Source organism: Lepidochelys kempii, chromosome 8 (genome assembly GCF_965140265.1).
Source record: "Lepidochelys kempii isolate rLepKem1 chromosome 8, rLepKem1.hap2, whole genome shotgun sequence".
Taxonomy (NCBI): Eukaryota; Metazoa; Chordata; order Testudines; family Cheloniidae; genus Lepidochelys; species Lepidochelys kempii.
This window is the reverse complement of record NC_133263.1, coordinates 7,840,445-7,867,899: the sequence shown is the minus strand read 5'-3', so window position 1 is coordinate 7,867,899 and position 27,455 is coordinate 7,840,445. Positions and strand designations below refer to the sequence as shown.

General features: G+C 42.9%; 1 protein-coding gene across 2 annotated transcripts; it reads left to right on the top strand.

The window, feature by feature from the left end:
• The first annotated feature begins 802 nt into the window (after positions 1-802).
• MAML1 (mastermind like transcriptional coactivator 1) lies at positions 803-27,146 on the top strand. Of its 2 annotated transcripts, none has more exons than XM_073355378.1 (5): positions 803-1,693; positions 12,344-13,762; positions 18,079-18,339; positions 22,149-22,260; positions 25,680-27,146. In XM_073355378.1, the coding sequence occupies exons 1-5, from the start codon at positions 1,328-1,330 to the stop codon at positions 26,666-26,668; spliced, it is 3,147 nt and encodes a 1,048-aa protein (XP_073211479.1). In that variant the 5' UTR covers positions 803-1,327; the 3' UTR covers positions 26,669-27,146. The 2 variants fall into 2 exon arrangements, with proteins under 2 accessions (XP_073211479.1, XP_073211478.1); XM_073355377.1 differs by having other exon boundaries at positions 12,341-13,762.
• Positions 27,147-27,455: the final 309 nt, after the last annotated feature.

Genomic DNA, 27,455 nt, shown 5'->3' with positions numbered 1-27,455 from the left:
ACATCTCCACAACTGGCTTCTGGCAGAACAGTCCAGCCAAGAAGCTCTGTTACTGGACTTCCTTTCTTCTGTAGGGGTCAGTATCAAAACCAAAAAGTCAATCTTAAAACTTACACAACGCCTCCACTTTGTAAGGGCTACTATCAACTCAGTCATGCCTCCAGCCTACCTCCCATGACTCTGCAAGACCTCTAACTCTGCAAGAACTGATGACCTCAATCAGGGCCAGGACTTACCTCTGCCTTCTAGGTCACATGGCCTTGTGCACATATATCTCACTGCCTTTGCTCGTCTTCACTTTCGCAACCTCAAGATGTGGCACCTGAAGGTTGACTTGCCCATTCATCATACCGTGGATCTCCGGCTCATAGCTCCTCTTCTCTCCTCCCCGTCTCCCCTGACCCATTTAATGCATACCAGCTTAATTTTATATTCTAGTTTTTTTTAAACAGTCCTGTAGTACGAAGACAAATGCTTTATAAAAGTATGAGTATTACTGCACCCCTATTACCTCTTGTCAACCAAATTTATAGTCTCAGAAGCTCTCGTGCCTTGGGCCAGGCTCAAACCCACTCATTCTATTCTTTAATTCTTCATTCATCAGGCCCCTTGCAGTGCGGGGGAGGGGATAACGCGCCCTCCTGTCTTCCCCTCCTCCTCTACTGGCTGGAGAAGGAGGGTCTAACCTGTCAATCACACATAACCCCTCCCTTCACTTCTCCTCATTCGCTGTTTCCAAGCCGCCCCCGCCTCTTCCTCGATGCCTTTTAAACGCGGTTAGGGGCACTGCCTACGAGCGTCGTCATTAGGCCACAGCCCTTGCTCTCCGCTCCACCAATCCGGTGGGTAAGAGAAATTGTCCATCATCTCCAGCGACGCACTTACGTACACGTGACGTCAGACACCACCCAGGAAGCTCCGCCTATTTATTCTGAACTCGGCTCTTAAGGGGAAAAGCAATTTCAAGATGGCGGCCGCGCAGCTAACAATGGGGAGTCGGGGGCTTGGGCCTGAGCGGGGCGGCCGCCGCGCCTGAGGGGAAGTGGAGCGGGCTCCGGCCGGGCAGGACTGAGGAGGCGGGGGCGGCAGCGGGCCGAAGGAGGAAGTGGGGTGCGGGGAACGGAGTCGGGTCGGGCCGGGCCCGAGAGAGAAGGAAGTGGGGGGTGGGCGAGGCCTGAGGGGAACCCGAGTGGGAGGGGGCGAGGCCTGAGGGCTGCTCGGATAGGGTCCGAGGGGCGCCCCGGTCTCTCCCCCGTCGGTGTCCTGGCCATGGTGGGGTCGGCGTGAGGAGCCGGTGAACGGCGGCGGCCCCCTCGGTCCCCGGCCCATGGTGCTGCCCCCCTGCCCCATGGCGGAGTTCGTGGTGCCGCGGCACAGCGCGGTGATGGAGCGGCTCCGCCGGCGCATAGAGCTGTGCCGGCGGCACCACAGCGCCTGCGAGTCCCGCTACCAGGCCGTGTCCCCAGAGCGCCTGGAGCTGGAGCGCCAACAGACCTTCGCTTTGCACCAGCGCTGCCTGCAGGCCAAGGCCAAGCGGGCCGGGAAGCACCGCCAGCCTCCCCCGGCGCCGCCGCCGCCCGCCGCTCCTCCTCCTGCTGGGGTTGCGGGCAACGCCGACAGGACCGGAGCCAACGGCCTCGACGCTGATGCCGCGAGCAGCGAGCAGCACGGCCGCAGCAGCACCTTGATCGCGGTAAGGAGCCGCTCGTTCCCGAGCGGGCCCCGAGGTCGGGGTGGACGAGAGCGTGCCCAGCTGGCCCAGCTACTTCCCTGTCCAGGCTGGGAGAGGAGAGGAACCCTCCAACCTTTCTAGCGTTGGAATCGTGGCCCATACTGGCAGGAGGTAGTCTTACATTGCTAGGTCCCTGTGCAGTCCCTACTGAAACTTAGTGGTTGGGAAGTCCTGCCCTGCCTGCCATCCTCCTGCATTGACAGCGCATGCAGAAGCGGCCAGCAACGGATATGGAAGGGACAGGAGTAACTTCCATTTAGAAGAATCACAGATGTTTTAGCAGCTTAGAATTGTGCTCCAGGTAGCCTGGTTATTTGTGGTTCTGGCAAATTGACTCTATAGTTGTCTCTGCAGGAGCAACCTGGGTCGTACTTGTTCTGTGACTGTTTTCATAATTGTATTGGAAGTGAACAAGAAGGGAGATGGAAGCTGTCAGGCACTGGTCAGCGGTTCTAGTTGGTTGATAAAGACGGTTCTTACTAACTAGACGTTTTCTGCTTTTCAAAATAGTGACATCCATTAATGGTACACCACACTGCAAAGAACTAAGTGAAGTGGTACTAAAAAGGCAGCTCGTTATTTGCCACTTTTTCTGCTGGATTTGAGCTAATATTGGCCAATACAGTGATCCCACTCCACCCATTTAAAAATGGCTTGATTTTCAGAAGGATAGCCTCTCTCTTCTCACTAGCACTACTGGTTGTGACTGTGTACTGTAAAATTAATATTTTATGTGCATCAGTATAGTGGTGGTTAATTTGTTCTGGGCTCTTTAAGGTGGTCTGTATGATGGGGCCAAGGAACAGGGAAATGCAGTGTAGCAGAACAACTTTTAAAAAGTGACCCAGTGTCTTCATAAAAAAGTAAAGTTTCTAAACTGTACCCAAAGTCCATCATAAAACTATTATCCTGAGCTCCTTTCAAGATGCCTCTTGGCATTAATTGGGTACCTTTCCAGTTATGTGCATATTTAACGTCACTTTATTATGTAAGATAAATGGCTTGGAGGAGTATTCACCAGGACCCATTTATAGATGGTTGATTGAAGTCACAGCCAAAAGCAGTAGTCAGAAAGTTGTCTTTAACTTGCCTTTGGGATTTGGAAGTGAATTCTCCAAGGGTAAAATCTGGCATGTTGGAAGTATCAGTGAGCTGTTTAATGCTTTTATTTATTATTTATTTATTTATTTTATTTATAACAAACAAAACCTTTTGTGTCATGCAGGCCACGCTGAAGTTGTGGAATGCAGTGTAGTTTGTTTGGTTTCCTGAGCACTGATCAAATCTAGATAGAAAAAGATAGAAAAAGAGGACCTGATTCACCATTTTTTTTTTTACACCTTGTATAATGACTTATCCAAGTGAAAAAAGGATGTAAAATGCTATCAAATCAGAAATGTCTAGTCGCACCAATGGTAGCATTTTATGCTCACTGTGTACAGGAGTATATGACTACATAAGACAAGAAGAATCAGTCACAATGAATTAGCCTTTAGTATGACTATGATTACAAACTTGCATTTTTCATGGTTATAGTGTGACCGACAAGTGTCACTTGAGTGAATCGTTATTTTATCTCATAAGTGGTGGGGACACATGTCTTTCTGATGATTCCTTTGGATCTTTGTGTATACCTTGCCCCTTCTGAAGGAAAAAATCCTTATGATTGAGTCAAAAACTTCACACAGTAGAAGAGGAGGAAAATCCTTGAAAGAAGGAACAATTTGTACTTTCTTAATGAGAATATCTATATCACTTCAGGGAGACTTTGCTTAGCAGGCTGGGTCTTGAATGAAGATTTTGTGGTGGAACCCAGGATTTAAATGCCTGTTTTGTTGATCATAAAATTAAGGCTTCTGCTTGCTTTGCATCTGGACTTTAAGGATTCACCCTTGTGGCTCGTTCAGTTCATTAGATAATATAGATTAACATACTGAATCCACTTGCTTAGCACACTTCTTCATACCTCTGAAAAAATGTCTTGATTCACTGCTAACATTTGTTTTAAGTTGCTCTGTATGTGGATTTCATCTCATTAGCTTGCATTATAATGAGGACTCTAAATTCCCCCAAAACAGTGTGGTTTTGAAGTGCACTGCGCATCTGGGGAAGCTCTTCTTGTACAGGAAGCTGCCTCCAACTGTTGATTTACACTACAGAGGAGGCCTTTAGTGTATGAATGACTGTTCCTTGTGCTGGCCTGTTGCTTCTTTTCTAGTATACATGAGTGTAAGATAAGTTGCTGCTACGGCTTCATCTTGTTACTTGGTTATATAGTTGGATTACTTAGAGATTGTTTTAGTTGAATTACTTTTTGTATGTTGCTTATTTCAGTTCTTTGGTGTAGTCTGTACCACTTTAACCCAGATCCTGATGTTTCACCACCAAATATCAAAATTGAGTATGCTGTGTGTGGGAGGGGGTGGAGTATTGTCTGGAATGTTCACTAAACCTTTGGTTTCACAATAAAATTATTTTGTGTTAAAATATCTTGGGCATGTTCCTTTCAAAATAATGTATGTTAAGCCATTAACCAGGTAATACACCAGCCAATGCAGCTGCTGAGCTATATGGAACTTTTTTGAAAGAGATCCATATAAAACATTTTCTAGAAAGCTTTGCTCTATATAGTGCTATTTTCATTTAAAGCTAATGAAACATTGATGTTGGTCTAAAAAAAAAAGCCACACATAATAAAAACGCAGGTGAGCTGCCAAGCTGTATAGCATCTGATGACCTATAATGAAAGGACATTTCTGAACAGCTGTGTTTATTTGCTTGTGAATTCCAAGATGCTGTGTGTACTCGACAACAGTTCAGAATAGTAAAAGGGGAGCAATGGGAGCACCTTCGTTTCTTTTTTGGTATTTTATGTGGTGGTGGTCCCCACATGGGACAAAGTTAGAAGTCAAGTGCTTTGTCCGATAGTTATTTCTTTGTCTGGTTTCAGAGTCTAAAACAATCTTGGGGCATAAACAGAAATGTGGGTCACTTTAATCCTTTGTTTGTTTGCCAGGATGAATATGCTGTGATACAGAAATACGTCTAGCTGAGGGTGTGTGCTACCTAAGCTTGTCCTCCAGTTTAAAAAAAAAAAAAAAAAAAAAAAGGAAACCATGCTTAGTTTCCTCTTTTCCTTCATGTGAGGCTTTTTTAAGGTTTTAAAATTTCTTTTAAATAGAAACATCAGATTTCCATTTCAGTCTTAACTATTTTCTGCCTTATGAAGGCAAGTGTTAGTATTTTGATAACTGGGTGTCCCTCATGCTAATCCTGTGTTTCAGAAACCTAGACATTACAGGTCATATAGCACACCTCCTCTTTTCCTAATTTCCAGTCTAGGACTGCTGCTTTCAGTTTCTTCCAGTGTTTTAAGGTAAACTTCCTTGTAAATGTCTATAGTCTGTGTGTGGTGGTGGTGGGGTTTCTTCCATTTCCCTAAAGTAGACTCAAAATCTCACTATTAGGAAGTTTCTTTCTGATATAGATTTGGGAAGAATTCAAAGATTTGGATTTTTATCTCCACTGCTTTATTTCATGTTGTGCTCTCCTAGTCAGGAGACCAACCATCATTAAACAGACCTGCTTACACATTTCTTATGACTTGCTGTCATCAGCGAACAGCTGTTGTACAGGTGATTTACTTTTTCTAGTCTTGCCTCAAAACCTAGAATTGTATTTCTACAGTGGCCAGGAAAGCTCAGTTTGATTGTCTGTTATGGGAAAGATTCTTGTTAAATCTTAAAATCACACAATATAGTCTTTCGCAGCTGAGCAGTTAGTTGGGTGTGATATGAAGAGATGTTGTTACACTTAAAATGACCTCTCTGCTCTGTTTAGCCCCAGTGAAGTAAAGGTGTCCTAGATTAGAGCTCTGTGTGGGATTATTTTTTTAATCCTGCACCTGTCCTGCCCTGCAATACCCGCTCCCACTTGCTCCTGCATTGTTTCCTGCATTTTTATCCCACTCCCACCTGCAAAAACCTAGATTCTGCAAGAGGGACAGATTCCCCCATGCTACTACAAACAACAAGCCCCAGAATGGTCAGTTAATATATTGTGTGTATATATAAATAAATAGAATTCAGACACAAATTTTACCACTAAAAGAATAAAATAAATCTTGCTTAAACAAGTTAAAAAAACAACAACTTTAACTCCTGTTATAATAGACATCAAATCTTTCTATGCCTTGCTTAAATTTAAATATTAAAACCTTTATTTTAAAAAAAGAAAAACTTGCTTTACATTGCTGAAATTCTATTTATGACAAACCGAGAGATTGTGTTTTCCTGCAAATTACCACAGTGTATGTGGTATTTTTTTTTTTTTCTGTTCACAACAAGGTACATTTTACCTGCTCCTATGGCAGTGGGTCCTCCAGGACTTACGGGATCCAAGTCACACTGCAGGGCTCTATTGCAGGTAAAAGATGAAGAGTTTTAAGCAAAAATAAGATTGACACAAAGTAAAATAAAGTGGGGGAAACTGTATCTGTGTCCTGACTTTCAGGTCTAGAGTAGTAGCAGAAAATAAATGAAGTATTGTCTGGGTTGGACTAGCAAGGGTTCCTACCAGTGTTACCTCTAATTTTTGACAGGCTGTGTGCACAAAAAATTGCTTCTGTGCAAATTTTTGTGTGCGCGGTGTTTCGCCATGTGCACGGGGTTTAGGATCTGTGCGCGTTTAGAGGGAACAGTGGTGCCTAGTGTTGCACTTTGACTTATTTGAAAACTTTTTTTTTGGGGGGGGACTGCGTTAGCTGTGTGTATGGATGTCAGAAATGTGTGTTAATTATTTTTTTGGCCCCAAAATAGCAAAATATGACTAATTCTGCAATACTCTACTATAACAGTGTAGTGCTGTCTCACCATAATTACACCATTGCCATCGTCTGCTGACAAGTCTGATAGTTTGTTGCCAAACAACTCAAGCAGGTTTTTTGTCTGCTTTTTCTTGGCACAAGTTATTGTGGTGTGCTTAAAACACTTTTTTATTGGATTGCTAAGGCCTGCAGTGGTGTTTCCTAAACTGTAAAGAACTGGGAGTGACCAGTGCTGCTCAAGTTCAACTTAGGTGGAGAACCTAGCATTGCTGCTTAAAGCATAGAGGTTTTGATTCAACAGAACAGTTCCTGTAGCAGAAGCTGCCTTTTGTGAATAATACAGGTACTTACATTTTTATACATACTCATCTGTAGCTGTTCTTCACTACAACATGCTGCCTCCCAAACATACACATTTTTTGGAATGAAAGTAAAAGTCAAATTAAAATTAGTCCAGTGTTGTGGTTCTCTGACAGCCTGGTAAGCATTCCAGGGTATGGGAACAGATTTGGTAATAAAATGCTTTCTTTGAAAGCAGCAGAACATAGTTATAAAAGCTGTTTATATTTCAGTCATCAAAGTGAGTAGAGAAATTCCTAATGTATGGTATTAACAAGAAAATCATTTTAAATACTCTGTATTTACTCCCAGACCATGACCTCTGATAATGCATCTATTTCCACCTCACGAGGTTACCTCTTGGGTAAGATTCAGCCATTGCCCAAGCAGACAGGGACTGTCTTATTATATGTTTGTACAGGGCCTAGCACAATGAGACTCTGATCTCAGCTGGAGCTTGTAGGCATTACTAAAATAGTAATACTTCTAAAAATATTTGTCATCAGTTGTTCATAACCTTGGTTTGGCACAGGGAGATAAACACTTATTTCTTAGAGCATGCTTATTACTAACTTGTTGATTTGGGGCAAAACTACATTGTATTTTTTCTAGATCAGTACATCAGTACATTTTCTAGATCAGATTTTTTTCTAGATCTAGGATTGCTGACTATACACATCAGATACACAAAATAAACACACAAAACCCACAAATTTGTATTAACCTTCAAGTTATAATACTCAATATTAGTATAACAAAGTACAGAATTTTCAAAAATAGGATTTGACTGTCCCTTTAATACCTAATGTAGTTAGGTAAGGAGACTGTCCCTACTATTTTGAAATTACTGTTAAATGTGAGAGCCACACTTTATTTCTAGTCTCCAACTTAATAATGTTGAAGTAAAGCTGATCTACATAAGGGATGCCAATTTGAAATCTAAACAGTTTCAAATAATGATTAAAAGTCAGGTACTACGGTGGGTTTCTGCTAATTTTTGTGACTTTTGCAATAACATTTTCCTGTTTTAAAAAACGCATTTTCTCTGTTGCTGTGACAGACATGGACAAACAGGAAACTGAGTATATATGGCAAATACTATCAAATGTGCGAGGTACATAAACTGAAGAAAGAGGAGTATTTTTCTTAAATCTTTTTGCTGAATAACCCGATGTGATACTTCCAACAATAGTACATAAAATTCGTTCAGCCAGAAGAGAATTTTTTTCTCCTCACCATAAGTGATGCTGTTCTAAAGATTTGATCTCTGCAGATGGATGTGTAACGGGTGGGTTTCCAACTCTTCCTACTTCTAGAGTCCTGAGGCCCTTCCAGTTGTCCTTATTTGATTTCTCCATTAGTTTATGATCACCATTCCCCTGAAGGCACTATATACTAGTAGTCTACTTTCCTAGGAGGGCTTGATGAGCCTTGCTTCATTGAAGCTAAACTGATGGGTTAAAGCCTTGTCCATGCTTTTCCTGTTGGCTGTGAGGTTGCTGCAATGGTGCAAACTCCTAATGTAGATGCAGCACACCAATGTGTAAAGTGACGTGCTTGCAGTGGTACAAAAATGCCATTGTAGGTAAGGCCTAAGTCAATTTAAAGGGGGAGAGAAATCAGACTTAGAAATCCAACTCTGGTCTCATGTGAATGGGAAAACACTGGTTCATATTGTTTTATTGATTAAATCAGTGGTCCCCAAACTTTTCCTCTTGTGCACCCTCCTCCCCTCCCCCGACTAGCCAGTAATGGAATCCATCCACAATGGCATCCCCCCTCTGTTACAACACAGTTGGTTCAGCAGAGGTGATTGGGCTGAAGGTGGAGCTGGGGGAGGATAAGGAATGAGGGCAGAACTGGCTTGAGGGTGGAACTGCGGCTGGGGCCAGAGCAGGGTGGCACTCCCTTCCCCACTCCCTGTGGGGGCTGTCCAGGCCCTGCTGCCTGTGTCGTCCCCCGCCCCCCACCCCAAATTTTCCTCTGCACACCCCCTAGGGAGGTGCGCCTCACAGTTTGGAGATCACTGGATTAAATGGATTGATTGTGCTATGAACAACTAGCAAGAGCAGCATGCCAAAAGGCCACTGCACTTAACATGATGACAATGGCCAACATACCTAAACAGTCTAAACGGCTTTTCTTACACACCAGCAAACAGTGTTTCTATTCCTTTTGGGCTTTCATCTTAATAGAACAGGATTTTCTTGCTTCAAGATCTTTGATTTGGCTGCTGATTGTTCATGGAGTTTGTTGACTGACTCATAACTCTCAGCTGCCAGGATTTTGTGAACTGGCTGTACTTGGAACTGCACCCAAGTAGCATAGGTCTTGTCACTGTACTTTGATTTGGCAAACATGTCATTTTCTACTCTGCAGAATGCAAGACCTGATATGTGGAAAATTTTGTTTAGTCTTCCCTTCAGAAAGGAGATTACTCACCTTTGTCTTGTGGGGTATCTATCAGGCGACTATCCAACTTTATGAATTGGGAGGACTTTGGTTTTCATTACTACTTTTAACCTTCAAAGGCATAAATATTGACATACAGAAAAAAAGGCTTTTGGCTGTTGGAAACTTTTGTAGCTATGTCTTGTCATTGGGGAAATCCATATATCCAAATGCACTCTTGGTTTCTTTAGAAGTAAAAAATAAACCAGCAAGAAGATGAAGTCAGTTAATAGCTTGTTATAAGCCCAAACCCAGTGTCTTGCTAACAGATCTCTCTCGGGCTTAAACTTTGTGCATTGATGCCAACAATAACAAATATGTAGGCAATTTTTTCTGCAGCATCTGTACAGGATGCTGTATACAGGCCCAGATGTCTTTAGAATGTCCTCTGACTTTGATAAGGGTAAGCAAGATGTTAAGTATCTTGATGAATTCTTAAGAATCAACTTACTGCACATACACACTCTTAGTAATAATATGAAAGGTAAGTTTTTGTTTTTAAACTTACTCCACTTTGGAGCAAAGATGCAAGTACACCTTGAGGTGAAAAAGTGTTTTTTCTTGGACTGCCTCCATGATTGTTCCTTTTTGTGGTCAGATATCTGAGCACTAACAAAATCATTTTAACACTAGTGTGCTTTCAAATGAATTGGAAGTTTCTAAAGTTTGAGGAGATACTATGAAAGATGTAAGGTATATGTTCTTAACATAAACATTTGCTCCAACTATCGGAAGAATATGTTCAGTATTAAAAGTTCAATTACCGCTTTTGGGTTTCAGCTCTTTCTGGAGATACATACATGTGAGTATTGAGGGAGTGGTGTCTAATGGTTTAAAGCAAAGGAGGATCCTATTTCGGATCTGAGCCACTGACTCACTATGTGACCGTGGGCAAGTTACTCAACCACCTTGTGCTTCAATTATCCCAGTTGGGAAACTGACTAAACAACAGGAAACATGCTGAAAGGCAAATATTGCATCTGTACTGTGCTTCTTGGTCAATTAAGTACGAAAAACAAAATGAAAGCAGAGCCAGCAGCATTTTCTAAAAAACCCAGATTTTTATCAAATGTATGTTTTTGTTTTCCTTATAGCCAAGGCTTGAAAAATTTACCCAACACTTCCTAGCCTAAGCTGTAAGCCTGCTCTTCAAGCCAAAATACACCAGTATCTCATGCTCATCCTCCAGCCTTACCCATTTGTGCCTAGTCTCCCAGTGGTCAGATACCTCTCCCAGCCATTCTTAGGGTAGGGCTGGAAGATCCTGGTCTCCTGCTAGTTGAATTCTGTGCTTCATATTAGAACATAGATCACCTCATCCATGCAGACGTCAAAATAATCAGTGTTGCCTCCTAAAATCAATTGATACTTGGCTACCATTTTGATCTATTAACTAATGCTGCTATCCCTAAATCAGCATATGTTTCCTCCCAGATATGTTATGTAACTCCTTTCCTCACACCTCCCCCCAACCCCCAAAACAATTTTTATTGACTCTGCTTGAGTGGTGGGAGACTGAGGTTTCCCTCCTCATTATCTGGGCTCATCCTACTCAAGAACAGGGAGGAGAAGACTGAGTAGGGAGGCTCCATTTAGTGTATTTAAAAAAAAACAGACTTTTTTCTACCATATCAGAGAGCTCTTGTTTGGCTGACACCAGATAGATGTCTCTTGTGGGGATTCCGCAGCCATCCTTACTTAAGGCGGTGTGCAGGGGTCGTCGTCATCCCGGATGACGGGGTGATAGCAGAAGCCTCCCAGCTCCAAACAGACAGCGCTCTGCTGTTGCAGTGTGTTTACACTAGGAGTTTGCATATAATATCCCAGTGTAGATGGCATTTATATTTTTAAATGAAGCTTTGTTTCTGAACAAGGTGGTGCTTCTGCTGGGAAGGATTCCTGTTCACCCTTGGTGTGCGCAGGAGACTTTTCAAGCCTTGTTTAGCGTCATTGCTAGCAAGCTTAGAGATCAAGTGCTGCCATAGGAGATAAGATGAACGGAGGGTCCCAAGCTTTTGTAATGACAAGGCTGACTAGATCTGATGCTGTTCCCTCTACTTGCTTCTAGATGGCACTATGAAATAAGAGAACTTGCATGTACAGTCCAATGAGACAAGCTAGCTATATAGGGTTAGTAATAAGGTGTTGGGTTTATCCATGGTGGTAGTATGTATGCTAGGGAATTAAATCCTCTGGGAAGAAAATGTCACTCAAATTCATCCCAGTGTGATATAGGAACACTGATCAGTGTGCTTTGAATCGTTTTTAGATACGCATGAGTCATGAAGGTATTAATAGAGGGGTCAGTGTTCACACTAAACAAAACAATATGATTTGTGTACAAAGAATTTACAATGATGAGCTATTTACCTTAGCATATAAATGAGGCCACTATATAAATGGCTGCCTAAGAGCATAGCCAGACCTTCTCTCACCCCAAATACTTCTCTTACAGTTATCTATACAATGCATCTCATCCAAAAAAATAAAAATAAAACTTTAACATGTATCAGTATGTTGGATTTCTGAAGAGGGAAAGGTTTAATAATTTCTATACACAATTTTTTCTCCATTGTCTCTTAGGTTTTAAATTCTTTAGCTTTTTTGCTTCCGTTGTTCAAAGCAGGAAGTTATGATTTAAGACAATTTTAAAGGTCTAATCTAACAGTCTTTCTTGAGCAGAAGATTTCCTTAGGAAGATGGCTTGCAAAAGAGGTTGTTCGTGGCAGAGGAAAGACCTGTCTTCCATTTTTGTAAGCTGCTCTTGTGTTCAAGAGTTGTTGTGTTCAGCATATCTTGAAGTACTGAGTAAAATTGGTTGGTTCAGAAACATTCATTCATTATGAAGTGTGCCATTATAGCAGAAACTTTAGCTTTTGGATGTTTGAGGGTGGAAAGAGCTGGACTAGCTATTGATATGGTAGGAGATAATGGTCATGTTGTAGTAAAACATATAAAACTAAAACACTTAAAATTGGCTTCTTTTTTTTCAGCAGCTCCATGAGACGGTGAAAAGAAAACTTGATAGTGCTGCTTCCCCTCAGAATGGAGATCAACAGAATGGGTATGGGGATATGTTTTCTGTGTCCAAGAAATTACGTCGTGAAGATGGTCTTGGTGGGGTAAGTGGCTCCTCCAACGGCGTACCTCCTTTATCCCCACTACACCAACTTGACAAGAAATCTTCCGGTGGTGATACCTTACAGCTCAATGGAAAGCATTCAATGGGACTGGATAGCATCAATAAAAAGTGTCTTCCAGATGCTAACCTTCAGCTGAATGGACGTAGTGATACTGATGACTCATTTCCTTTGGGTTTGAACAAAGAGCTCAAGCAAGAGCCAGTGGATGACCTTCCTTGTATGATTGCTGGAGCAGGCGGTTCTATATCTCAGAACAACTTGATGCCCGATCTTAATCTTAATGAGCAGGAATGGAAGGAGCTCATTGATGAACTTAATAGATCAGTGCCTGATGAAGACATGAAGGATCTATTTAACGAAGACTTTGAGGAGAAGAAGGATGCAGATTCTTCAAATTCAACTGCACAAACTCCATTGCCACAAGACATTAACATAAAGACTGAATTTTCCCCAGCAGCGTTTGAGCAGGAACAGCAGATGGGGTCTCCACAAGTCAGATCCACTTCTTCAGGTCCAACATTCATTGGAGCCTCCTCTGTACCTGTTAGTGCTGCTTCTCCAGCAGTTGGGGGCTCTCAGACTATGTTCCAGTCTTCCAGTCAGCCAGTGACTGAAAATCCTAACCAGTCCATGATGCAGGCATCAAACCAGTCTCAAAATGTTCAAAGGCCTCTACCAAATGTATTATTATCTGGACAGGGCACAGGAAATGCCAAAGAAATGTCCTCTGCTCACCAACTTCAACAGATAGCTGCTAAGCAAAAAAGAGACCAGATGTTGCAGAACCAGCAGCAGGCTTCACAAGTCCACCAAACCAGTCAGATGTCCAGCTGGCAGCAGTCTGGACCTTCTCATAGTCCACTGGGTGTCCCCTACACAATGGACAATCCCACCAGCCCTTCAGTTTACCAACAGGACTTCAATAACCAGAAACTCATAATTCCTAGTATGGCAAACAAGAGTTCTCCCAGGAGTGGAGGCAATTACCATGTGAATATGTTGAGTCATCAGCCAAACAGCCTGAACCAGAACTCTGTAAATAGCCAAGGCTCCATGCTAGATTATGGCAACACAAAACCTCTTTCACATTACAAAGCAGAGTGTGAGCAAGGAGTTACAGTACCTGGCCAGAACAAGACACCTATGTTGGCGTATCTGCAGCAACGCCAGCAACCGCCACTGCCTCATATGAGTGAAGAACAAAATGGGATGTTCCTGATGAAGCAGAAGTCTGGAAATATTGCCTATAGACCTCTAGTACCACACAGCCAGGTAAATGTTATGGGCTGTTATCATTGTGAAGTAATAGATCTTGGAGGCTGAGTGGGTAGGACTAGATCCAATTATTAGTTGCAATTATTTGGAAATACAGTTTACTGAATATCCTAATTTTCCATTCTAAAACAAGCAAAACCAAGACACGACCAAGGAAAAAGCATCTAGAAATAACCAAATTTTTCCTTGAGTATATTGTCTAATAGCTAGGCTGGTAAGATATATTTCCAACTTAATACACCATGTGGAAACCAAATTCCTTAATATAAAAATCACTACAAAATATTCAAGTATCTTTATGGATAAACATTTATCTAAAATACTTTCTTGTGTAAAACTTAAAAATAATTCTCAAAGAAACCTTACTTTTCCTTTCAATCAATGTCTCCTTTTCTCGGGTGACTTGTTTGAAGACCTCCTTCCTCCTTGACTCCTGAGGGAGTTGGGGCCATTGGGAGAACAAATGGACTGTGTTTTAAGTGAAATCCCAAGGCTGATTATCTTAAATCTTAGATGTTGGAGAGGTTCGTATCCTCTCCCTTCCTCCACGCCCCCTCTGGTGGAAATTAACAGTGGTAACATTTGTCTACCTGAGGCAGTATTATTCCTGGGAGAATTCTGTGCCGATGTGCAGTGCAGAATTTGCACAGAATTAATGTTGTGCTCAAATTTCCTTTTTCCCTCGCAAATATGGGCTGCAGAGCTGCTGGCTGCCACTAGGGGTTGTTGGACCCAGCAGAGCACCCAGCTCTCAAATAGAAGATGTTGCTATGGGGGAGGAGGAGCTGGAGGATTCCCAGCAGCTGCAGGAACGTGGCACCATGCAGGAAACTGGGACCCAGCATCAGGCTATTTCTCCCTCACACTCTCTCTAACCCCAGAGCCCAGGGATTTGGAATGTGTCAGCTGGGGGGTGCCACGTGGCTGGGCTCTGGGGAAGAGAGGGGGGTGTGGGTGTCTGGACTGGGGGAGTGGGGAGAAATAAGAACTGGGTTGTTGTAGAGGGTTTCTTTAACTCTCTAACCCTGGGGGGAATTTTGTGTGTCTGTGTTGTTACAGACCTAGTTGCTGACAGATATTTTGAAATAAGTTACCAAAATAATTGAAACTGCCATGATTATATAGTGTTTTGACAAATAAAATATGCAGAATTTTAAAATACTGTGCACAGAATTCTTAATTTTTTGGTGCAGAATTACCCCAGGACTACAAAATGCAGAATAAAAGGTGACCTGCAAAGGAAAAAAAGGCGTTATTGTCCTCTTGCTTTATGGTGTACTAATGCTTTTTCCGAAAAGGCTTTTTGTGCTTGTTTTACGTTAAAAATTCCTGACTTGTCTACCCTGTTATTCCTGGAAGACTGCAGAACTAATAGGATACAAATACACAAATGGTATCATAAGTACAAATCTGTGCAATTGAGGGTGACTTGTCAGAATATTTAAAACTGTGGTGTTTAACACCTAGAACACAAATGCTTGTTGAACAGTTGAGAGAAAAGATCTTTTTTAAAGATGTAAAAGCCTGTCCCTCCAGCTAAAGGCTGTTAGAACTCTTAGTCCAGGAGTATGGTCCTTCAAATCATGTCTTTCCTGTTTTTTGATTGAGGTAATCTTGATGCTTCTAAGGCAGGGGTAGGCAAACTACAGCTTGCGGGCCAGATCCGGCCAGCCGGCTGTTTGAATTCGGCCCTTGAGCTCCTGCAGGGAGCGGGGTCTGGGGATCTGTGCGGCTCCCGGAAGCAGCGGCATGTCCCCCCTCCAGCTCCTATGCTGAGAGCTGCAGGGTCAGTGCCTGCAGACAGGGCAGCGCGCAGCAGAGCGGCCTGGCCATGTCTCCGTGTAGGAGCTGGAGGGGGGACATGCTGCTGCTTCCAGGAGCTGCTTGAGGTAATTGGTGCCCAGAGTCTGCACCCCGAGCCACCCGCCCCTGCCTTCTGGAACCCTCGGTCCCAGCCCGCACCCTCCTGCACTCCAAACCCCTCATTCCCAGCCCCACCCAGAGCCTGGAGCCCAGCCCGGAGCCCCCTCCCACACTCTGAACTCCTCATTTCTGGCCCCACCCCGAAGCCTGCACCCCAGCCAGAGCCCTCACTCCCTCCCACACCCCAACCCCAATTTTGTGACCATTCATGGCCCGCCATACAATTTCTATACGCAGATGTAGCCCTCGGGCCAAAATGTTTGCCCACCCCTGTTCTAAGGTAAAGACCAAGCAGAACTTTTTTTGTAAATCAGAGCTACTTTATGCTTCATAAAAAGCAAAGAAGGCATCATTCCAATTTTTTTCCTTTGCAAGTCACCTTTAACATAGCACTGATAAAATGGGAGGAAGTAGCACCTCAACAGCTGTTTTTTCATGTTTGCTGACTTGGGGCGAATCCACATCCTAATGTGCATTGAAATAACAAAAGAAGTTAATTAAAACAGACCTAGTTAATTTGCTGGCAGTTTGTGTAGACCAGCCCTTATGCGCCGCAATACCAATTACTTTTGATTCACAGAATCTGATCAAACTGGGGAGTAGAGGAGCTGGCACCACACGTCAGTATCTGACATTTTAATTTAAAAAAAAAAAATGGTGTGAAAAATACTATGATCAAGATTAAAGCTGGGGTTGGAAGATGTCAGCAGGTAACCATAGGAACTGCCAATAAGATTTTTGATGTGGTTACCTGTAAAACTGTCAAAGCAGACTTAGTATTCGTCTTACTTCTCTGATATTGTTGCTATTTTATAGGTAGCACTTATGTTCATTCAAGTCTCCTAAAAGAGCAGAGTTTCACACTGCAGTTTTCAGCTACGTGGAGAAAATCCAAGAATATCAAACAGTAAATATTGGATGCTAAACTAAAGACCCAAACTTATCTCTGTACTGTTAGTCTGCTTTTTTGTTTTGTTTTGTTTTTTGTTTTTTTGGTCAGCTCTTCTAGAGATCGTCTAATGGCTCAGGACATTTAAAAATCATGCTTTTGGACTATACATTTTGGTGGGGAAAAAAAAACTCTTCCCCCTCCCCTACTAAATACCACCAACTCCTTATTAACAATAGTTTTATCTGGTTAACAATAATTCAGTTGTACAATCAGAAATTGAAAGAAGTAGGATTACTGTAATATTTTTGTTGGTATCTGAAATTATACTTAGTAGATTCAAATACAATGTATCTCAAATTTGCTTTATGCAGTCTTCATTTGAAATCCTGCCATCCAAGTAAATGTAGAAAGTTTTGTACTTCACACTAGTTGTGGTATGCTGCAAGTAATTAATGTTGAATTAATCAGAGATATGACGCCTAATCAAGGAAGCAGAAGCCTAAGGTGGGGAGAGGATTATACTGGAAAGGCTATCTGCAGAATCAGGGGCTTAGTGGAGAATGCAAATACTTATATGAGTAGTGCTGTAGAATTCAATGGCACTAATAACATGTATAAATTCTTGCAGAATTGGTATCTTGTATTGCTTAATTTCATCCTATAGTTCCTGGTAGTTTACCAAATTAAATTAATCTCTGTGTGCCTGTAATAAATCCCACATTAAGGTTATTTGGGAATACAATTCAAAATGTTTCTTCATTTCAAAAGAAGGTTCTGGGAGCACAGATGCATGTTGTACTTAATGGTTTACAACTTGCTGTTGAAAACAGCACTGAAGTTCTGGAGGCTTGAATAAAGATTAATAGTTAGTCCACTACATGGATATTAGCAGGATGTCAGAGTGGTGATTTGTGGATTTTTTTCTTCCCTTCACCTTTCTATTAATGCCTGGCAGTGTGCTCCTAGCTGTGTAGAAGCATACATAGGGCCATTCATTTGCGTGAGGCGGGGGGAAGTGTTGTAAATAAGATTGACAGTGTAGTCTCCCTCCATGAATGTTGTGTAGCTCCAGATCTTCCTCTAATCACTTTATTCGTGCATGGCCCTTGCTACACATTTCTTCTTGGCCGCCTCGTGTTTCTTTTTGTTTCCCAGGTAGTTAATCTGGCATTGTCACAGGTTAAGCAGAAGCTTTATAGATTGAGAATTTAAAATATTTTGCTAGACTTGTTTTACACTCCATTTTTACACAGAACTTTATTAATCAACTGTGTGGAAACACAAAAATGGATATGGCTTGCCAAGTGTCTATTTTCTTAGGGATATTGTTATGACTTGTGTCCTGTAAGAGATAAAGTAATAGTACTTTGCCATTTTCTAGTTATGTAATCATTTGTCATGAGTGATGATCTTGCTGACCTGAATATGTTCATATAGCGCTTGTAGATTCAGTAGTACCCAAGCCACTCCTATAACTGATGTTATTTATATTCTGCAGGATCAAAACCCTTCTCCCAGTGTTCCTCGTGTTCCTGTTTCTGTCCCAGGTCCTGGTGTTAGTGCTCAGGCTTCCAGTGTTTCCATGGCAGGTAATCATAACAACACAGCCTATCTCAGCAATCAGCAGCAAGCCGTGGTAATGAAGCAACACCAGATGTTACTGGACCAGCAGAAGCAACAACAAAAGCATTTGCTGATGGAGCAACAGAAGCAACAGTTCCTAATAGGGCAGAGGCAGCAACAACTGCTAGCTGAACAGGTAAGAACAGCCATACTGGGTCAGACCAATGGTCCGTCTAGTCCACTGTCCAGTCTTCTGACAGTGGCCAATAACAGATGTTTCAGAGGAAATGAACAGAACAGGATAATTATCGAGTTATCCATCCCCTGTTGTCCACTCTCAGCCTCAGGCAGTTGGACGCTTAGGACACCCAAAGCATGAAATTGCATCCTTGATCATCTTGACTAATAGCCATTGATCAAATTATTCTCTATGAACTTATCTAATTTTTTTTTGAGCACAGTTATAGTTTGTCTTCACAACGTCTCCTGACATGAGGTCCCCTGGTTGACTGGGCATTGTATGAAGTAGCACTCCTTTTCATAGAATATCAGGGTTGGAAGGGACCTCAGGAGGTCATCTAGTCCAACCCCCTGCTCAAAAGCAGGACCCATCCCCAATTAAATCATCCCAGCCAAGGCTTTGTCAAGCCTGACCTTAAAAACTTCTAAGGAAGGAGATTCCACCACCTCCCTAGGTAACCCATTCCGGTGTTTCACCACCCTCCTAGTGAAAAAGTTTTTCCTAATATCCAACCTAAACCTCCCCCACTGCAACTTGAGACCATTACTCCTTGTCCTGTCCTCTTCCACCACTGAGAATAGTCTAGAACCATCCTCTCTGGAACTACCTCTCAGGTAGTTGAAAGCAGCTATCAAATCCCCCCTCATTCTTCTCTTCTGCAGACTAAACAATCCCAGTTCCCTCAGCCTCTCCTCATAAGTCATGTGTTCCAGACCCCTAATCATTTTTGTTGCCCTTCGCTGGACTCTCTCCAATTTATCCATATCCTTCTTGTAGTGTGGGGCCCAAAACTGGACACAGTACTCCAGATGAGGCCTCACCAATGTCGAATAGAGGGGGACGATCACATCCCTCGATCTGCTTGCTATGCCCCTACTTATACATCCCAAAATGCATTTTATTTTAAACCTGCTGCCAATTAATTTCTTTGGGTGACCCCTGGTTCTGGTGTTATGTGATGGGGTAAATAACACTTCCATGTTCGCTTTCTCCATACCATTCACAATTTGATAGACCTATATCATATCACCTCTTAGTCATTGCTTTTCCAAGCTGAAAAGTCCCCGTCTTTTTCATCTCTCCTAATATGGAAGTAGTTAAGCCGACAGGAGAGCTCTCTGCCATCAGCTTAGAGCAGCTACATTAAAGAGCTTACAGCAGCATTGGTGCAGCAGCGCCGCTTTAAACTCTCTACTGTAGCCGTACCCTTAGTATCTGTTCCTTTAGCCATATTCCCACATTGGCACAGAGCTTGAAGAGTTTTTCTCCCTCAGGAAGTCTGGCCCCTAAATAGGCATACATGCCCAACTACAGGCCTCAGTCCTGTACTCTTGCTGAAAGGCCTTCAGTTCAATACCTTTAAATGCTTACCTTTCAATGTGAGTCCTTCTTTGTCCTTTCCTGTAAGCCTCTCCTCTGCCTCACTCCAGCTCTCTCAGCTTTGGAGCCGAGGTAGCTTTTTAGTATAGCCTGGCAGTTGCATGATCTGGGACTACAACTTACATCATTCCCTCCTAGAGACGGTCTCCCAGAATTCCCTGGCCATTCAAGACCAACCCTCCAGAAGAAAGGCCAGCGGTGCTTACTCTCAGATGTGCCTCTGACTGTGGCAGCACCCCTTTGGGTTTATGATCTTCAAAGAAAGCCTGAAAGGACTTTTTTTGTTGTTGTTTTTTAAAAATAATACCCTTCATTCCTTCCCCCCCACGTCCCCTGAATGTCAACTCTTGGTTCCCTATTTTTACTGGTGGATTTGTTAGATGACTTCGATGTGGACTGGGAGCTTTCTCCACCAAATTGAAGAGGTAGGGTTGTTGAATCTTTAAGGGAGAGCTTTCCTCCAGCTGAGTTAATGGACTGTTAAAACCGTCTTAAATAGTGAATAACATCACTAGTATTAGTTCTCTATCATAGCTAGAGAACTAGTAGGTTTCATGGTCTTTTAGGAAAACTGGGGTAGGCAGAGGCAGGAAAAATCTTTAAAAACAACCTTTCAGTCTTCTTGCTACATATTAAAAAGAAGAAAATTCACTTTTCTGTTTTGCTGGGCCCCTTTAAAATGAGACACATTGATAGTGGAGAAAGTTGGGTAAAAGTGCATTTTTTCCCTGTAGTGTTTTCAGAAATGTTACTGAAAATGGCTATTTACTGAATATTAGAGGCAAGGTGAGCGAGGTAATATCTTTTATTGGACCAACTTTTGTAGGTGTGTGTGTGAGAGAGAGAGGCTTTTGAGCTTACACAAAGGTCTTCTTCAGGCCTATTTACTGAATAGGCATTGATTGAAAGACTGACATTCCAGTTTTCCTAGCATCTGAGAGCATTTAGAGATGCATTGCAGCAACTTCTAATGCGTGTTTCTGTCATCCTGGCTTTCAGTTTGTGCATTTTTTTTCTGAGTTTATCAGAATTCTGTCAACTGCTATTTACTAATCTGCTCTCCTGTCCTTTCCTCTTTTAAATAAAAATTATTGCCTTTGACTCCTGTAAAGAGAGAGTATTCTTCTGGGTTGGCTATACAGTAACGCCTCGCTTAATGTTGTAGTTATGTTCCTGAAAAATGCAACTTTAAGTGAAACAATATTAAATGAATCCAGTTTCCCCATAAGAATTAATGTAAATGGGGGGAGTTAGGTTCTAGGGAAACTTTTTTCACCAAACACAAAACCATATATTTTTAATTTATATTTTTATTTATAATATACATATATATGGGGTGTGTGTGTGTGTATGTATGTATAAGTTTTAAACAAACAATTTAATACTGAGCCCTGTTGTGTCCCCACCTGCTCTATATGGAGAAGGAGTAAGCAGGGGGAGGGGGACACCCTGACATTAGCACCTCTCTCCCTCCCCCTATGCACAGCAATTTAATACTGTATACAGCAATGATGATTGTGAAGCTTGGTTGAGATGGTGAAGTTCGAGGGTGGGATATTTCCCAGGGAATGCCATGCTGCTAAACGATGAACTAGCATTCGGCTGAGCCGTAAAGGGTTAACTTGTTGTTAATGTAGCCTCACGCTCTATAAGGCAACAGGAATGGAGCGAGGGGAGACAGAGAGACACACCCCTTTAAGAGAGATGAGATGTGCGTTGCCCCTTTAAATATGCTGACACCACTCTAAGTACATTGCCTTTTTAAGTATATCAGGAAGTTGAGACAGCAGCTGCTGCCAGCAAGTTTTCTGTCCTGAGCCCTGTCGTGTCCCCACCTGCTCTATATGGAGAAGGAGTAAGCAGGGGGAGGGGGACACCCTGATATTAGCACCTCTCTCCCTCCCCCTATGCACAGCAAGCAGGAGGATCCCGGGAGCAGCTCCAAGGCAGAGGGCAGGAGTAGCACATGGCAGTGTGGGGAGGGACAACTGAACTGCTGGCAACTGATAGCCTGCTGGGCGGCTGCTGCACAGGGAACTTAGGGGAGCAGGGAGCTGATAGGGGGGCTGCTGGTTCACCCTGGTTCCAAGCCCCCACCAGCTAGTGCCAACAGGCTGCTCTTCCTGCAAGCAGTGGACAAAGCAAGTGGCTGCCAAACGACGTTATAAGAGAGGATTGCGCAACTTTAAATGAACATGTTCCCTAATTGATCAGCAACAAAACAACCTTAATTGGGATGACTTTAAGTGAGGAGTTACTGTATAACACTATTAAAGCCCCTATAGTTATCAGACCTCTGAACAAAGCATAGGTAGCTTTGAAGTCACCCTTGAAATTAAGTGTTGATTCTCTTTTTCTAACTCTTTGTACTGAACCTTTCGTAGGAAAAGCGGCATCAACAAGAGCAGCAGCTCCAGCGGCACCTGACCCGACCACCCCCTCAATACCAAGATCAGGCACAGAACCCTTACCAGCAGCAGGTTGGACAGTTCACAGGTAAACAAACATGGGATTTGAATTAATAATGGTGAAAAGAGATTGCTCCTTGGGAATGAAAGTAGGGTGTCTTCAAAGTCCCTGGACTTCATAATTTGTTAATATTTTTTGTTCCCTTTTTTGTTACTCTTTAAATTGTTTTGATATATATTCTGACTTCAGTTGCTATTTAACAAAACTGCCTATCCCACATACATTAATTTAATGTTTTTATGCCAATTTAAGTATCCAACTCTTTAATACACCTCTAGGAATAAGTCTGTAGTGCTTGGATAACGGATGGCATGAAAATTCTTAAATGTCTTTACATTTCCCCAAGGGTCCTTGGAGATCAAGTGACTTTCTCCTCCTTCCTCTTCCCATAGAGGCCCCAAATTATAGTTACCTTGCCTCCAATACATGAAGGATACAGCTCTTTCTGAAGCTGAATGTCATCACTCCCTGTATTCATCACAGGGCCTCACAAGAAAAACACAAGAACGTTTTTTCCCCATTTAAGAACCTGAATTTTTTTGCATCCACAGCACTCTTATCCCTGCTGATTTGAGTGAGGAATATGAGCTCTGATCCTCTGCATTTTAGGGTGATAGTCTGCATTTATTTGTGTGGGTGAGGGGTGGAACTCGCTACATCTTTTAGCATATTAATGGTGGTAGCAAGAAGGTGTAATTTCCAGTCAGGTGGAATAGCATAACTGATGTGAAAACATTGGAGGCCAGTCATCACCCATCTTTTTGTACTGGAAAGAGACTTCCCCTGCATTGGGGCAAGAAACTGCTTTGAGTATAAATATGTCTGCAGGTATTGGTCCACTCACTTTCTCTGGAGGTAAAAGAACTTTTTTTAAAAAAAATAATAATAATAATTTCCTTCCTCCTCCTGCCCTGCTCTCCTCTCACCTCCAATATTCCCATTGAAGGGCAACTTCTTAATGTGGAAATATAAACAAGATACCATTATATTAACGATGCTGATGGATGGTAACCTGCAACATCTTAGTCAGTGATATGAAATGTGGCTTCTATGGCCAGGCAATTATTTTCCTCAAGATACGTAACAGAAGTAAGTTGATACAGGAGTAAGAGAGAAATCCTTGTACATCTATACCCGATAAGTATGTAGGATAGGTGGTGAGTATTGTCCCTCAATCTGAGCTTTGCAGTACTCATTTTTCCCCACCACTACCACCAGAAATGCAGTGGTAGATCAGTTAGAAATACTGAGCGCGTAACAATTTGCAAGAGTTACAGCATTGTTAAAAACACCATTGGTTTTACCTTATAGTCATGCTAACTATAGATATTTTATCACTGTTACATCCAGGCATATGTCCTTCCTCTTTGCTTATTAGCATGGCAAAAAATGGACTTCTGAACTTTTTTTGATGGTATATTTCACTGATAACTTGTTTAATGCTTTGAAAGCCTTACCATTCAAACTATCTATTTTTTTGCACTTGAGTTCAAAACATTCACCCCCAGCTTTTCTGGTAAGAGTGGCTGCCTCAGTTTAACAAATTTGGAAGAGGGACTCGGGCTCTTGGGACTCCTTTATATCTCATTGCAGAAAAGGCATTGGAACTATTTCTAGGCATTTTTTTCTGTACACTTTCTTATGTATTCCTCTTGTCTCTTTATATATTTTGGACTCAAACTGGGGGAGAGGGAGCTGTCATTCTGCATAAATGCTTTTAAGTAGAGTTAAAAAGAAGCTGCTGCCTTGGTGGTTTACTGATCATATTGCTTATTCCTGTGATTATCATGTTGATATCAGTCTTGCATGTTGACGCATAGTGAATGCTTCAGTATGAAAAAAAGGTACTCAAACTCAGATGTATTATCTGGTTTGAAAGTCCTAACATTCAAACTGAAACCGATAAAACAGATGCGTTATCAGTGAAAGAGATGATTTGGCATGTACCCTAATGATGAGTTAGACTCTTTGCATCCAGGCTAGATGAACAAGTTGGAGAGTCTGCCCTGCTTCTCAGCCTGATGCTATATTTCAGCATGTTGGCCCTCATCTCCCAGTTTAGAGCTCTTCCACGGACATGAACTCTGATGTGAGGGACTTAGATCTTTATCTCATTAGCCCTGCAATAGGCACTTTGGGTCAGATTTTTAAAGGTCTTTAGGAGCCTAAAGATCCAAATAGGCTCCTAATGGGATTTTCAGAAGTGCCTCGATGCATAACTCCAATTGATTTCAATAAGAGATTCCTAGGTGCTTTTGAAAATCCCACTAGGCACCTGTCTGCATTTTTAGGAGCCTAAACACCTTTAAAAATCTGGCCCTTGTGATCTTGGTTTCTGCCTTCTCTAAAAGAAGTGGCATTCAAATTGCTGATGTTCTGTTATAATCACACCTGTGCATGTTGATCAGTAGTGAGCACTGACTTATGGGTAAGGCTACATTTTAGTCATGGGTATTTTTAGTAAAAGTCATGGACAGGTCACAGGCAGTAAACAAAAATTCACGACCCGTGACTAGTCCATGACTTTTACTATATACCCCTAACTCAAACTTTGGGTGGGGGTGTGGGGGGACTAGGGAAGGGCAGCCAGGGTGCTTGGGGGGAGCAGGAGGGCGGCAGTGCTCCCTATCTGGATCCTTGCCTAAACACTCCCCTCCCCCCCCTCCAGCAGCAGTAGCAGAGTTTGGGTGTGGGAAGGGGCAGGGGGTTGGGGCACAGGATGGGGTGAGGCAGGCTCTGCGTGGTGCTTACCTGGGGGGCTCCCAGGAATAGGCGACATCCCCCTTGCTCAACTGCTTAGGCGGAGGCGTGGCTGCCTCTGCCTGCAGGCACCATACCCGCAGTTCCCATTGGCCACACTTCCCAGCCAATGGGAGCTGCAAAGCCAGCACTCTGGACTGAGGCAGTATGCAGATCTGCCTGGCCATGCCTCTGCCTAGCAGCTGAGCGAGGGGGATGTCACCGCTTCAGGGAGCCTCCTAGGTAAGCGCCACTCAGAGCCGGCCTCACCCTGTCCCGTGCCTCAACCCCCTACCTTCTCCCACACCCAAACTCTGCTGCTGCTGGAGGCATGGTGGCCTGAGACTGCCCCAGCCGCAGTCAGTGCAACTGGTGCAGGAGCTACCTGAGCTGCCCCTGAGCCAGGCGCACCGGCCGCTGCAGAAGTCACTGAAAGTCACGAAATCCATGACCAACCCGCAGCCTTACTTATGGGGAAGTAGTTGGAAGCTTCTTTACTGACATACCACAAGACTGATCATACAGGGGAAGTTGTAATATAGAACTTTCCCATTTATATTCCGTGTGTGTATATGTGTGTTGTTACAAATATAGCTAGTTAAATGTATCTACTACATGTATGTGAAATAGCGTCTAAAGGTCTAGATAGGCTCTGGTTAAATTGAAATAAACATAGTTAACGTAGTAAATATTGCTGTGTATTACAGGGTCATCTCCAGCCATGACCGGGGTAAGTAACTTAGGACAGTCCAACTCCAGCAGTCCACGGATGTTTTCTCAGACCCAGAACATGATTCAGATTGGACCTGGACACAGCTCTGTTCCTCCTCTCCAATCAGGCTCCAGTCAGCAGGATCGAAGTGTGACTCAGTACACTAGTATGCAAAACATTCAGCGAGGGGGGCTGTACAGCATGACATCTGGTATGACACAAATGATTTCACAGCATGCAAATCAAAGTGCCAACGGACAACTACAAATGCAAAGGCAGCCCAGCTTGGGTCAGGGCACTCCTGTTCCTGCTGGGTATGGGCAGAGCACCCTGGGAAACCCAAGCATTTCTCAGCAGCACAATAAGGGGGCACTGAATCCAACTATAGCCAAGCCACAGATGGCAAGAGTGCCAGCAGCTATTGGCACCCAAAATCCATCTTGGCAACACCAAGGTATGCCTAATATGAATAACCAGACACAAGGAAGTGGTGGCTTAGGGTCATTTACTGCCAGCTCCACTTTCCACATGCAGCAAACTCACCTAAAGATGGCCAACCAGCAGTTTGCTCCAGGGATGCCTCAGGTAAGCCTAAGCACTGGTAGATCAATGGCCTCCATGAACTCTGCTGTCTCTGGGCAGATGTTGTCATCTTTAGGTGCACAGCAGAGGACAAACCCACCTACCCAACAGCAGGTACCCTCACAACAAGTCTTGCCTAGCATGAGCCAGGCCGTTCCAGATCTGACCGCTTTTGGCCAGAATCCAAATCAGCAACTGCCCAATAGAGCCAATCTGCACTGTACCCAAGGTTACTCAGTGAGGACCACCAGTCAGGAGCTGCCTTTTGCCTACAGTGGTCAATCAGGCAATAATGGACTACAGAGCTTGACTGGTGACACAGATCTGATAGACTCTTTGCTGAAAAACAGGACTTCAGAGGAATGGATGAATGACTTGGATGAGTTGTTAGGAACTCATTAAAATGGGGCTTGAGGGTTTTCTACTCTTATTTTTTTTTAATTTCATGAAATATAAACTACACTTTGGACCAAAAACCTGTGGCATTGAAGAGACTTGCAGGCATTAGAGGTAAATGGTTGGGAAATGGACTGGAGCCGCTTCCCAACAGGCTTCGACACATAATGGTGCACCAAGCAGGTCTGCGATGACAATGCGTTTATTTTTGTGGCATCTGTGGTGCACATTTGAACAGGTCAGGCAAATTTGTGTGCATCCCAGTCAGCCCTTCAGAAATCTCACTTGCAGTGTTTTGAAACTTAGGTTTTTAATTATTTAAAAATAAACAAAAATCCACAACAATGGTGCAGAAAGAAAGCAAATAAAATGGCAAGTATTTTGTGTTTAGGGCTTATTCTCCTGCAGCTAATACTTGAGTTGATTATTGTTCCCAGCTTGGCATGCCATTAGCTACAGTATTGCCCTACCAAATATTTTACTTCATTTTTGCCGGAGGAGAGGATGTGCACCTCAGTACATTTGCAAAACATTCTTTATTTTGAGTCGGTTCTTTTTTCCCACCAGTGAAGTGTGTGCCTGTACTCTCAACAAGCAAGTGGTATTTCACAATAATATTTACCGCATTTTTTTCTGAATGCTGGTGATAGATGAAAGAAAGTGTTAAAACCTGGCCAGCTGGCCTAAGTTAGTGACTTCCTTAATGGATTGTGGACTCCCAAGCTCCAGTTTTCACTCTGTTGTGGAGGGACAGAGTTCTTGGCTTTTATCTTGCTCAGTTTAAAGAGGGACT

Excerpts from the sequence above, each read along its gene's own strand:
- MAML1 (XM_073355377.1), top strand. The coding sequence starts at position 1,328 with ATGGTGCTGCCCCCCTGCCCCATGGCGGAGTTCGTGGTGCCGCGGCAC. Across the intron at positions 1,694-12,340 it reads GCAGCAGCACCTTGATCGCG|CAGCTCCATGAGACGGTGAA; the intron begins GTAAGGAGCCGC and ends CTTTTTTTTCAG. Across the intron at positions 13,763-18,078 it reads CTCTAGTACCACACAGCCAG|GATCAAAACCCTTCTCCCAG; the intron begins GTAAATGTTATG and ends TATATTCTGCAG.